At 48.2% G+C, this 13,002-nt stretch overlaps 1 protein-coding gene across 1 annotated transcript in view; it reads right to left on the bottom strand.

Annotated features, from left to right (window-relative positions):
- Window positions 1-13,002, bottom strand: part of ADAM19 (ADAM metallopeptidase domain 19) — an 81,222-nt gene that overhangs the window by 34,342 nt on the left and 33,878 nt on the right. The window contains exon 5 of the mRNA XM_042948327.1: window positions 8,381-8,457. Within this exon, the coding sequence (XP_042804261.1) occupies window positions 8,381-8,457 (77 nt within the window). The remainder of the gene's footprint in view (window positions 1-8,380; window positions 8,458-13,002) is intronic.

Here is a 13,002-nt window from a genome sequence, read left to right as displayed (position 1 = left end):
AACCAAAGCTAGAGGCATTACCAATGGCATTCCTACTAGCCACAACAAAGCCACTCTTTAGTGAAGTGATGTCCACAACCAAGGACATGTGATTACTCTTTTCTCTTGGTTAGAGAAACAACGATTGAACTCAGAATAAGGACATGTGTTCATTCATTATATTCTTTCACTCAATGAATCCTTAATCTGTACTAGATGTGATTTGGATATAATCCCTGTCCTTGAGTAATTCACAGCTCACTGGAGGGCAGTCATTCATTCCACAAGTATTTCCTGAGCTCCTGCTATGTGCCAGGCATCAGACTAGTTGATGAGGATGGAAAAGTGAACAAGACAGACAAAGTGCTTGCCCCCACGGAGCTTAGATTCTAAACATGGGAATAAATCACTAGAGTATATAACAGAGAGCGCAAAAAGATTTCATCGTTCCTAACACTGATGGATTAGACACAGCTGCCTGGGACTGCTACGTCAATGAGGCTTCTGAGAGCTTTATCTCCACAAGGGGAGAAAGAGTGCCATGACTTATTATCAATCACTATCACAAATAATCAATGGAAGGGTGAGTAGAGGCCCACATAGCAGGTATTTGCTATCCTTGATGCAGTGAGATGACTACTATAGCAAGAGAATGCACTCCGTCAGGACTCTGGGGGAGGAAGAAGCTCAGCAAGAGGTCCTGAGGCATCAGCAGCATTTCACGAGCTCCAAAACCTCAGGCCCTCCTCTCTCCAGAATGTTCAAAAGCTAAAGTATCTCCAAGTCAGTCTTTGCCACTCCAAACTGGCAGGACCTCTCTCTGGCTGTCCTGGCTTCCACCTCCGCCTCCACCCCATCAAAGCCCTGCCCAGGTCTTGCCCTTTGGGAAGAGCCCGCGATGCTTGTGGGAGAGATAGAGCCAGCCTCTGATCAGCAGCAGCCTTCCTGGAATCCATCCCTGGCTGACCTCACTCCGGTGCCAGGGAGCCTGATGACTTCCCGTCGGCCTCACCCAGGCTGACGCAGCAATCCTGGACCAGCCCCACAGCAGGACACCCAAGGTGCCCCCTGAACAGCTGGGGGTGGGAGTGGGGTGAAGAGCAAGGGTCACATCCGCTCTTGAGTCCAGACAGGAAAGGGCAGAGGGCAGAGCCACTGCGGGCATCCTGTTCCCAAGCTTTCTTCTCATCTCAACTGACCAAGGCCCCTCCCGTCACCTCAGTTTCTCCCAATGGCTCCAAACATTGGAAACAGAGGGCTTGACCGCAAATCAGATGATGGTTTTGTGTGCATCAGTTTGTGGCTATGAAGATAATACCCAGTGAGTGGAAAGTTCCACACAGGAACCAGTGAAAGTTCCAGTGTAGTTGACCAGGCATCATTTGAACAAGTCTCTGGGCCAAATAGAACAGAGATCAAGTCAAAGATTGGTGCATGGTGAATAATAATAATCATGGTGGCTATATAGAGGCTTTGCTATAGTCCAGGCACTGTGCTGAGTATTTTATTATTCACACCAACATTTCTGATCTTTACAAATGTTATCCCTGTTGTACAAATAAGAAACTAAGGCTAGGTGAGGATAATAAACCGACCCAAAGTCACACAGGTAGTAAGAACCTAAGCAGTCTGGTTCCCACAACCTTAACCATAATCTCACACTGCCTCTGTCACAACAGCCTTGTAGAGTGGATCAGAAAGATATTCCCAGTTAAGTAACAGGCACCAGAAACTCTCCCTGAGGTGTGCTTGGCCTGTCTGAAGTAAGATATCAGTCTGCTGGGAGATAAGAAGACAAAGGAGGCATTTAGTCTAGTTTTCATTTTTAGATGCCATTTTTTGAGAGTTAACCATATGCCAGGCATTGTGCATACAATCATCACTTTCATTTCATCAGTGTTATAAGGTACCATCATGAGTCCCATTTTATAGATGAGGAAACTGAGTCCCAGGGAAGTTAGATAGCCAGGTCTGGCAGACTCTGGACCCCATGCCCTTAACCTCTATGCCGTCTGCCTCCATCGTCTGCCTCCATCAGCAAGTTCCAAACCTATGGGTCAGAGACCTCAAGGATCAGAGCTCTCAGAGCTATCTACTAGAATATTCTACAGAGTGTATTAAAAATACAGATGGAGGAGACTCAGATTCTGTAGGCCAGAGCTTCTGCACTGTAAACAAGTCCCCCGGTAATTCCCTGTGCAGTTACACTCAGGAAGTTTGGCCCGCAGCCCAGGCTTGGGGGCAGGAGCCTGTCTTTTCACAAAGCCCCAGGCGATTCTGCTTCAGGGAGTGAGCAGATTACACTTTGAGAAACACAGGCTCAGAAGGACACCAAAGGTCCTTCCAGCAGTAAGACTCCAGGCCACTTCCCTCCCCTCCCTACTGTGTTCCTTGGTAACTCACCCTGTGGCACGGTTGCAATCCTCCCAGACTGCCTGGTTTGGAGGAGAAGCTGGCCCAAGCCCGAGCACTTTATAGTGAGCACCAGCTTTGAAGATGGTGGGGGGGGGGGGGGGGGTGGGTTCTGAGACTCTAGTTTCTGGGGCCTCCCCTATCACCACCCTCAAATCCTGCTAGCTGCTCTCCCCTGAGCACCTATGGGTCATTTATCTTTCCAGGAGCCTCAGTTGATCTAATTTGCTAAATGTAAGCACTAGCAGAGCTTAGCCAGAGGGCACGGGAGGGGGGCCCAGGAGGCTGGGTGGCTGGGACCTCACACGCTATCCTCCATTCCATTCTCCAGCCTATTTCTCATTGTTAGGAGCTTGATATAAATGAAATTATACAGAGGAACCCAGGCAGGGCAGGACAGGCAGGCAGCAGCGAACGATTCATGTTTAACTCCTGAACAACCACAGGACTTACCCAAATGCACCCTTGAAGGAACCAGGCACAAACTGCTTCCTGGGAACGTGTCCATTCGGAGCTAAACCCAAGGGGACACATCCCATGTCCTTACATCCAGAGCTGCTCTAAGAGGTAACCACCCTGTTACCCTGCTTTCCTTCTTCCCTCCCCAGTCTCCGTCCAAGGAGAAAAAGTTACTGGGAACATCAAAGGCAGCACAGGAGGCAGAAGGCATATAGGTGACGTGCGCCCTCCGGGATAGGGTGGCAAGGCACAAGTGGAGAGTGTGGGCTCAGGAGGGAGACACATCTGGATTTGAATTCTGGCTCTGCTGTCTACTAGCATTATGCTAAGTCAATAATGCTGGCTGGCTCACACTGTGGCTGGGATAATTGACTGAACGAATAGGCAGCCATTCGGTAGCCCTTCAACGCAGGTATATTGAACCTACTATGTGCCAGGAGCTGTTTTAGGTGCTGAGGATGCAACATGATCAGAGAGTCCCTGCTCTCAAGGAGCTTGCACTCATCACCTAATGTAAATCCACCAATGATGTCATGATTATTCCCATTTTATAAGCGAGAAAACTGACACTAGAGAATTAAAGTGAGTTGTCAGGTTTTTAAAAAAAATTTTTTAATGTTTATTTATTTTTGAGAGAGAGAGATCAAGAGAGAAAGATAGTGGGGGAAGGGCAGACAGAGAGGGAGACAGAGGATCTGAAGCAGACTCCGTGCTGACAGCAGAGAGCCCAATGCAGAGCTTGAACTCACAAACCGTGAGATCATGACCTGAGCCAAAGTTGGACACTTAACTGACTGAGTCACCCAGGTCCCCCGAGTTGTCAGGTTTTAAAACAGGAATGGCTTGAGTCCGGAATCTACACCTGTCATGACTGAACGGTACTGCCCTGTGAAGACTTACTCTGTGCCTGATACACAGGTAGCATTTATTGTCTGTTCTTCAGAAGGAAGGCCAGATATTCAAAAGGGAAAGGCCATGCCACTCCTTGGCAAAGCGAAGACAAGGATGGACTGCCATGTACTTATGAGCCACCTCCTCCTGCCCCAGGTGCCCAGCTCCCTGAGACTGTCCACTCTCTCTGCAACACAGAACTTCCAACACGGAAGAGCCCTTTGCGTAATCTGATCTACCTTCCTTTTTCAGATGAGAGGAACCAAAGCCCAGAGGAGAAGGAACTTGTCAAGGTCAGTAGCTAAAGCCAGGGGGAAGAGCCCAGTCTTGTGATCAACAGGCTCCTCACTCCCCAGTGGGATCCTGACACCAGCCCCCACCCCCACCGCCCACCCGCAGCCCTTGCACCATGAGCAACGTCTGTAAAACTGAGTAAGGCCCATGGGAGGTGCCAGCCCAGCCAAGGTAAAGCCAAGGAGAAAATGATTTGGGGAGGGGAAAGCTTGAGATCACACAGCCAGGAGGCATGGAGGTAGGTCTCAAACACAGGTTCCTTGACTCTAAGTTCTGAGCTCCTTCCAGGCCATCATGCACACATAATCTTGCATTCACTTTTAATCTCATATTCTTTCTCCCTGGCCTCTCTCACAGACTTGAGTCCTGGGCAGGAGTAAGGTATAACCACAGTCAGTGGGGGCCCCAGAGTTTTGAGGACAGAGCCACTGTAGGAGTGAAGCATCAAATAAAAACCACAGATGATTTATTGTATATCCTTCTCTGTATATGAACTTGCCAGACACACGTACATAAGACACTATGCAGCCATGCAAAGAATGAGGTAGATCTATATGTGTCTAAGATATAATGTTAAGTTGGAAAACAATTACAGAATGTTATGCACACGGGTAACCTCATTTGGATTAAGAAACACCAGGTATGCACACGGGTGTGCCTTGCATTTATGTACACCCCCAACAGTGATTATACATGGAGATGCAATTGGATGGAACCGTGGAACAGGATACAGAACTTGCAGTTCTTTTAACTTGATACTTCTGGATTGTTTGAATGTTTAACACACTAGTTGTACAATAATAATTTTTAATAAGCATTTTCTTTAAAAAGAAATAACTTACCACTGAGGAAAAAAATTGTTTTGGGGTGCCTGGGTGACTCAGTCGATTGAGTGTCCAACTCCTGATCTTGGCTCTGGTCGTGATCTCACAATTGGTGTGATCGAGCCCCACACGGAGCCTGCTTAAGACTCTCCCTCGCTCTCTGCACCCCTCGCTTTCACTCTCAAAATAAATAAATAAACTTAAAAAAATGTTTTTTTGCAATCAATACCTCTCTTGATGACAGTGAGCTAGGGACACACACACACACACACACACACACACACACACACACACATACACACACAGTGTATCTCCCAGAACCCACAGACTCACTCATGATCACTTCATCTCAGTACTCTCTAGATTTCTTCACAAATAATCATCCCTCCTCACATTTATACTGTGTTACTTTGCAAAGCATTTGTACATGTGAAAAGTCAGGTAGACATCTAGAGGATGAGTCGTTGATCAGAGACAGGCTTCGGGGGCATGGACACCCAGCATCCCTAGTGAAATGGTATTTCACTTGTGTATTTTATGAGTATCCACAGCTGCCACGTGATTCTCAAAGGTGTCAGTGGCCCAAATGGGATTACAAAACACTATATTACATATCAATGTTCTTTTTTTGAAAAAAGTATTTCTAAAAGGATAAATAAGATAACTGGTAACAATGGCTGCCTCTGGGGAGGGAGGAACCTGAAAATCCTGGGTGAAAAAGAAACCTGTCCTTCATTATACCCTCTTTTGTACTATTCGAATTTGTTTTTACTATGATCATGTATTACTGCTTCAATTAAAGTCACCCGAAGTACTGTTTTGGAGAGACGAGGGGGCCCAGCAACAATCTGGAAACTCAGGTGAACTCCTCTGTATTTCTATTATCAGCCTGAAGGTTCCATTTGGTATAAGTCCTACCTATTTTCTCCAATCACGAGGGGCATGTTCCCGGGAGGGAAGCACAATCACGATGGAGATTTTTTCCATGGCAGCATCGTTTTATGAGCCTGGGGAGTGACTTGGGGGTTACGTGGGTTAGAAGGCTGCTGCAGCCTCTCCTTCTCTAGAGTCTGAATCGAGACATCTGGCATGTGTCTCTGGCTCTGAGGTCAGCCGGGCCCACAGACACCCATAAGTTCTTAAGGTGCGTAGTGAGAAGGCTGGAAAAGTCAGATGGGTGGACTGCACCAGAGGGAAGCATGCAAAATAGAAACACATGGACGGCTCACCCGGTTTCCCCCTGTCAGCACGGCTGCGGGAATGATTTGCAAGAGTCCAAGCCAAGTTCCCACTGCTCCAGACCATGGAGACAGAGGAAGAGAGAAGCAAGTCACACCTGCATGTTCCCTTTCTTCCTTCTTGGGAGACACATTGTTTACTTGCAGACTGCAGGTGGTGGTGGCTGGGCCTGTAAACACCACTGGGAGACCAGTTGGTTTGGCTCAACCAGGTCATCTGAGCAGGGGATCTGGAGCCACAGTTATGGTCTCCCAGCCAAAGCTTGTTTCCTGCCTAATTCCCTCCGGCAGACTCAACACGAGGCCTTACAGAGGAGACATGGTCCAATTTATAAACAAACACATGGGATCTGCAGCATGAGGGGCCTTGCACTTGCATGTGAGCCTGGGTTAAGTCTTAGTTAGCATGGCTTCCCTGTTATAAAATGATAATAATCCCGTATGTCTGTAGAGTGCTATAGAGCTAACATAGCACTTAACATGGTCTACCATGCCTATCATCAACGCCCATTTTACAGATTAGGAAACTGAGGGCCCAGAAAATTACTTTTCAATGTCTGTCTTTCCTCTACCTGTGTAGGACATGGGCTTAGAGTAGGCACCCGATATTAATTTGAATGAAAGAAACAGTCACTGAATGAACTGACCAACAGAGAGGAAGGGTACACAGTGGAAACACCTCCTACTAATTCATGGGAGCCCATCGTGTGCATACCTCCCAAAGCTGCCTTCAGTAACGTCACGTTCATAGCTTTAAATTGGTTATGGTGGGAGTAGTTCTACCAGCATATTGGCAGATACTACAACTCAGGGCTTTTTTGCCCCCTTTTTCCCCCATAGTGCCAATTCATCAACACATTGGGTATAGGTGCCACGTAGTATAGGCAATTAAAACCCAATTGTAAAACCCGTAGTATTGGCAATTAGAATACAGGTTTTTCAGATCCTCATCTCTTTTCCAAAAAGAAGGAGAGAGTGGGAAGAGTCTAAATGAATGATATTTATTACTTCAACATACATGTGTAGATCCTGCTATATGCAAAGCACTAGCATAGGCTGGAGGAGAGAAACAAGTATTTATGAAACATGTATTCTCAGGTACAAACTGTAATGTGAACACGAATCCCCTGGGGATCTTGGTAAAATGTAGATTGTGATCCACTTGTTCTGGGTGGGACCTGAGATACTGCATTTTGAAGAGGCTCCCAGGTGGTGTCAATATCGCCCCTCTAACGGGGCACCTAGGAAGCAAGGGGCCAGGAGGCTGTTGAGTGCTACTTTATGCCAGCCAGTTCTGAACGTTAGAGATCTATTAACACATTCAATCCTTGTGACACTAGGGACATTTCCCCCTTATCCACATGTTACACAGGAGACCACTGAGGCCCAGGGTCACCCAGCTGGTCAACTGCTCCTGGCTCAAACCCAGGGAGTCTGGCTCAGAGAATGAAGAGCCATTCTCTTTCCAGTGGACCTTTACAAGGACCTAGTTGGACCTTCTTGAAAATGACCTTGTTTTCCCTTTCTCTTCTCCTCTCCTCTTCCATTTCCTTTCTTACCGCCTACAAGTACTTCTACCAGAGAAGAGCAAAGGAGAAGTGGGAATAAGTGCTCACACTCATTTCAAGTGTATGAACCCTGTCTTTTATTTTCCATATTCTGATTCTTTGACAGCTGAGGACTTGCCCTTCTCAGGATCGGCCCATTCCCAGGATGGTAAACAAGTTTCAAATTCAGGCTCTCACCCTCTGGGCCCCTGTCCCCCTACCCTGGTCACCCCAGGGCCAGGTTCCAGACAACTGGGAAGAGCCCCTGTGCCTCAGATCCCACTGAATTATTCCAAGTAGCCAATGCTAAACATACTTACCCTGCTTTGCCTGTTTCTTCCTGTAGAAACCACAGTAAAGACTCTTGCCCACATCCTCCCATCTCCCACACCCTGCCCCCTGACTGACCCGTATGCTTCCCTATGTGGTGTGCCCCTCCTCTTGGGATCTTGAGTACAATAAACTATTTTTTCAATGGCAGTCATCTCCTGGCCTGTTGGCTTCACCATCCCTAAATAATAATAAATTCAAGTTCCTCAAGAAAGAGAGAGCTCAATCCAAGTGAAAATGTGGATCATCAAGGATTCCCCTCTTCTCTCCCAAGCTCAGCCCTTCTTAGAACTGGCTGGCATACACTCTCAACGGACAGCTTCTCAAGGACCCTGCCCAGGGCCAGCCCTACCACATTTCTAGAGAGAGTGCCAGGTGCTCCGCCAGCACTGTCAGGGCCTCTTACCTTATTCCCCGGCAGGTGCTGAGTGTGACACTGGACTGTTCTGCCTTCCTCACTGTCCCGTGGTAAAAGCAGTGGTCCTAGCAAGGAGAAAAGGGGGGTGGTCAGGCCAAAGGACACTGATGAGCATGGCGATGTTAATGTCTCGTGAAGGTCAGGGATGATTATATAGATCTTAACTTACACTCTGCAAAGAGCTTTCCAAGCCACAATTTTATTTGATCCTCATAATAGTCCTGGGAGGTGGGACAGGGCAGATGTCATCATCCCGACTGAACAGATGAAGCAGCTGAGATTCAGAGAAGCAAAAAGATTTTCCAAAGGTTTCCCTGCTAGTCAGAGAAGCCAGGACTTCAGGTCTAGTTCAGAGCTCTTTCCAGGACATGTGACCACAGGAAACACTGGCTGGGGTCACGTGGCTGCCCCGCAGAGTTGAAATGTGTGTCCACCCAGAACCTGAGTGTGATCTTATTTGGAATGGGGTCTTTATAGATGTCATTAAATTAAGATGAAGTCACACTGGACTTTATCATTTTTCTTTATTAGAAAAAGAGGAGAGGACACAGAGAGACAGACAGACAGACAGACAGAGAAGAGGCCATTGGAAGACAGTGGCAGAGATTAGAGAGATGCAGCTATAAGCCAAGCAGCACCACAGACTCTGCCAGGAGCCACCAGAAGCTAGAAAAGGCAAGGAAGCATTCCTCCCAAGGGACTACAGCGGAAGCCTGGCCCCTGCTGACACTGTGATTTTGGACTTGCAGCCTCCGGAACTGCGTTTTACACTCCCGGGTTCACACTGCTTTGCTATGGCAGCCCTGGGAATCCAACAGCCCCCCTTCTTCCCCACCTCCCCTGAGTCCCTGTGTGTCTGGATCAGACTTGACTTGGCACCTGTATCCATGGATGCATGGAGCTCTGATGCTCTTCTCTCACTGCTGTGTCTCACAGCCATCTGGCCGTCCCGACCTGGCTGGACTCCTCGTGACTACAGACAGCTGCTGAGCACCGCGCCATGCGCCAGGCCCCCCAGCCAGGCCCGGGAGACACAGCAAGGAGTGAACAGACACAGCTCCAGCCTTCCTGGGGCTTACAGGCTTGTGATAGCCAATCTTAATTAAAAAGCCATACAAAGATTTAATTACAAACTGTGAAGAGAGGCTTGAAGTAAAAGTTGGGAGGTGCCAGCAGAGTGTTTCATAAGTAGGCGCACCAGAGCATCTACGAGGCCAACACAGCTGTGGGAGCACTGAAGCACAAACCACGACTTTCCCCTACAGGGTGATAACGAGGGACGCGCTCCTCCAAGCCTCTTCCCCGATAGTTCAAGAGAGAGAAGCTGGTCAGAACAGAGAGAAGGGAAAATCCCCAGGGCAGAGCCAGGTTCCACAAAGGTCTTAGGAAGGGTATAAGCTATGTAGCTGCAGACCCAGGAGCTCTCTCTTTCCCCCCCAAAGCAGAGCGGGGCCAATCAGAAATCTCGGGCATCACGGGATGCCATGCTGACTCAGTCAGTGAAGCGCGTGACATTTGATCTTGGGGTTGTGGGTTTGAGCCCCACGTTGGGCGTAGATAGAATCTTTAAAAAAAAAGAAATCTCGGGCATCAGCCTATAGAACAATCCAAGTGATCCATCACCAGGACCACACTTGCTTGTAGTTGTTCTTTGATCCCCAGCTGGCAAGGATGTGACCCAGGAGACAGCTAACCCATTCCTGCATATTCTCTGGCTCCACCTTCCACCCACCTCGAGGCAGGACAGCCCAATAATTAAATTCAAGCATTTTGGCACAGCCAGGCCAGATTTAAACACAAGCTCCCACACCTGCCAGCGATGCAAACAGTTCACAACGTCTCTCAGACCTCCAGTGTCTTCAGTCTCTACCTCACGAGGTGGCTGTGAGAATACAGTACATCAAGGACCTAGTGCAGGGTGCCTGGCCCAGAGTGGCCGGCAATAAACCTTAGTGATCATGTTATAGGCGTTAAATTCTCCTTGTCAAAGGCAAAATGTGGCCTCGAGAGAGCTGGAAGCCAACCAAGAGCCTGAATCCTCAGTCATCGCCACACCAATTCTATGTCCCATGCAGCTGAGCCATGCCGTCAGATCACAGGACATGGGCCAGGCTGGCACTCAGTTCAGGGTCAGTCCCCAGACCACTGGTGGATGCCCTTCCACCTGGCGACAACCCACTGGCCAGCAGTGCGGCTCCTCCACCCATTTGGGCTCAGGCCCTCTGGAGGAGGGACAGGCAGCAGCCCCTCTCTGCATCAAACTCTCCTGAACATCAAACAAGTCAGATCCTGACCAGAGGTGCACAAAGGAAAGCCACTGTGTTGCACCTATGAGACAAGGTGAGGCAGGGACAACCTTTTTTTCCAGCCATGATTACATCTGCTTGCAAATGCCAGACTATCACATGGTTTCTCCCCCCATCCCCAGATTCCAAGACCTGGAGACGCATCATCAAATGCTCAGATTCTGAACCTGATCCTTAGAAGCTACAGGGCCATGAACTCCACGGCCCAGGATCATTCACAAGTGGAAGAGGGGGCCTGGCTTTTACGGAGTAAAAGGGGTTAGCAGATGTTGGAATGACGGGGAGTCAAGAAGTTCAGAATGGGGGTCAGCTAGTTTCAAAAATCTAAGTACCTCTACAGATAAAGAGAATTCAGATCCAGGGAGAGGAGTGAAGGATCCCTGTACCTCTTTGTACATCTTTGGACTGATGTGTTCACTGAGTGCTCTCTGAAATAGCATTAACAACTGACTTTTGTAACATGCTTTAAATTTACCAGGGGCTTTCACACACATCATCGTGTGTGATAATGATCCCACCATTTCCTGTTACAAACAATAAGGGCTAACATCTATCCAGCCCTTACTACTGGATAAAAAAACTGATGTCGATTTTTTCCTTTTAATTCTGACAATCTCACAGCCTTAGGAGGTAGATATTATTATTCCCATTTTCTAAAAAGGGAAACTAGGGGCACCTGGGTAGCTCAGTCAGTTAAGCACCTGAGTCCTGATTTCAGCTCGGGTCATGATTTCACGGTTTTGTGGGTTCAAGCCCCACGTCAGGCTCTGTGCTGACAGTGTGGAGCTTGCTTGGTATTCTCTCTCTCTCCCTCTCTGCCCCTCTCCCACTCATGCTCTGTCTCTCTCAAAATAAATAAATTAATTTAAAAAAAAAAAAAAAAGGAGGTGGGGGGAAACTAAAGGTTGGAGAGGTTTCAAGTCTTTCCCAAGGTCACACACCCAGGTGGAGACTGGAATGATAGCAGCCTGACTCCAGACTCCATAGCCACCCCTGGCAAAAGCAGCCCCAGGAAAGTGCACAGGGCTTCATTTGTTATAGCTCTTCTCTCTTCTAGCACCAAGGAGGACTGAGCTCTAGTCTAAGCCTTGCCATTTACTGGTTATCTGAAGGTAAGCATGTTAACTTTTTCTCTTCTCTCCATTTCCTCATGAATAAAATGTGGTGTTGGGAGAGATGTTTATAAATTCTCATAAAACCAGTGATTCATTGTACCCTTCTACAGCTCTGAGAGTCAGATGTTAGCGTATCCAGTTTTCTGATGAAGAAACTCAATACTAGTGTGGTCAAAAGGGTTGCTGAAGGTCACATAGCTAGTTAAAGCCAAGGCTACAACCCTGGCTTTAGACCCCAAACTCTAACTCCTACAGGCCTGGCTGATGAGTTTGAGGAAGTTCCCAGAGCTCCAGAGCTCCCACTATCCCAGGCCCAGGCTGGTAGCAGGGCATGGCTCTCAACACTGGGGTCAAGCACAGCCAAATGGTTTATTCTGTTCTCATTTCTCTTTGAAGCCCTCAGCTCCCAGATAAGAAAGCTGACTAGGAGCTCCCTGAGGCCGGGTGGGGGCTTTGCAAGAGTCCTGCAGGAGGGGATATAAGAAAACAATGGGTTATCCCATACTTCAGCTAGGATGTGCTTTGGTCAACAAGACCTTCCGTAAGAAGGAGAGTTCTGGGAATGAGGGGAAGTTCTCTTCCATCTGAAAGGCCCTCACAGCATCTCTGCCTGACTCTGAGAGCACAAAGAACAAGTAAATGAACAGTCATGAAGTCATCGCATTCCTTCTCAGCTTCTCGGCCTGAGGGGGCCACCCAAGGGGGCTTTCATAGCAGGAAGTATGAGCTCATGGCAAACTTGTGCACTGAGACCCATTCTTGAGCTGTGGGTAGAGAAGTGCAGGAGCCAAACTGAGAGGACCGTGCTTTGTGAGGTCCTTATGTGTAGGGGCTTTCGAGGCGTGCCTGCCCTCTCCCTCCCTCCCTGGAGGCACAGAACTTTAGTCTCAATGATGGAAGAGGTTTTGACCAGGGATACTGAAGAAGGTGGGGAGCCACAGCTGGATAGCCTCCCCAGAGATGAGAAGACATAGCCAACTTGCCTGTTGCGGGTAGTGGCCACACTGCCAATTCCTTCCCTATCCAGGAAGGTCTTGGTGAGTAAGATTGCATTAATCTTCACATGCAGCAATCCAACACAGCACCTCAGCCACCTGATTACTGTGCTCCAGACCTCTTAGATCTATTAAAACTTAGCTGTCCTGAGTCCCTTTCCCCATCCAAGGCTAAGCTGATAAACTAATCTGAG

Source organism: Panthera leo, chromosome A1, assembly GCF_018350215.1.
Source record: "Panthera leo isolate Ple1 chromosome A1, P.leo_Ple1_pat1.1, whole genome shotgun sequence".
Classification (NCBI taxonomy): domain Eukaryota; kingdom Metazoa; phylum Chordata; class Mammalia; order Carnivora; family Felidae; genus Panthera; species Panthera leo.
Note: the sequence above shows the minus strand (reverse complement) of the source record. Positions and strands in the feature narration are given on the sequence as shown.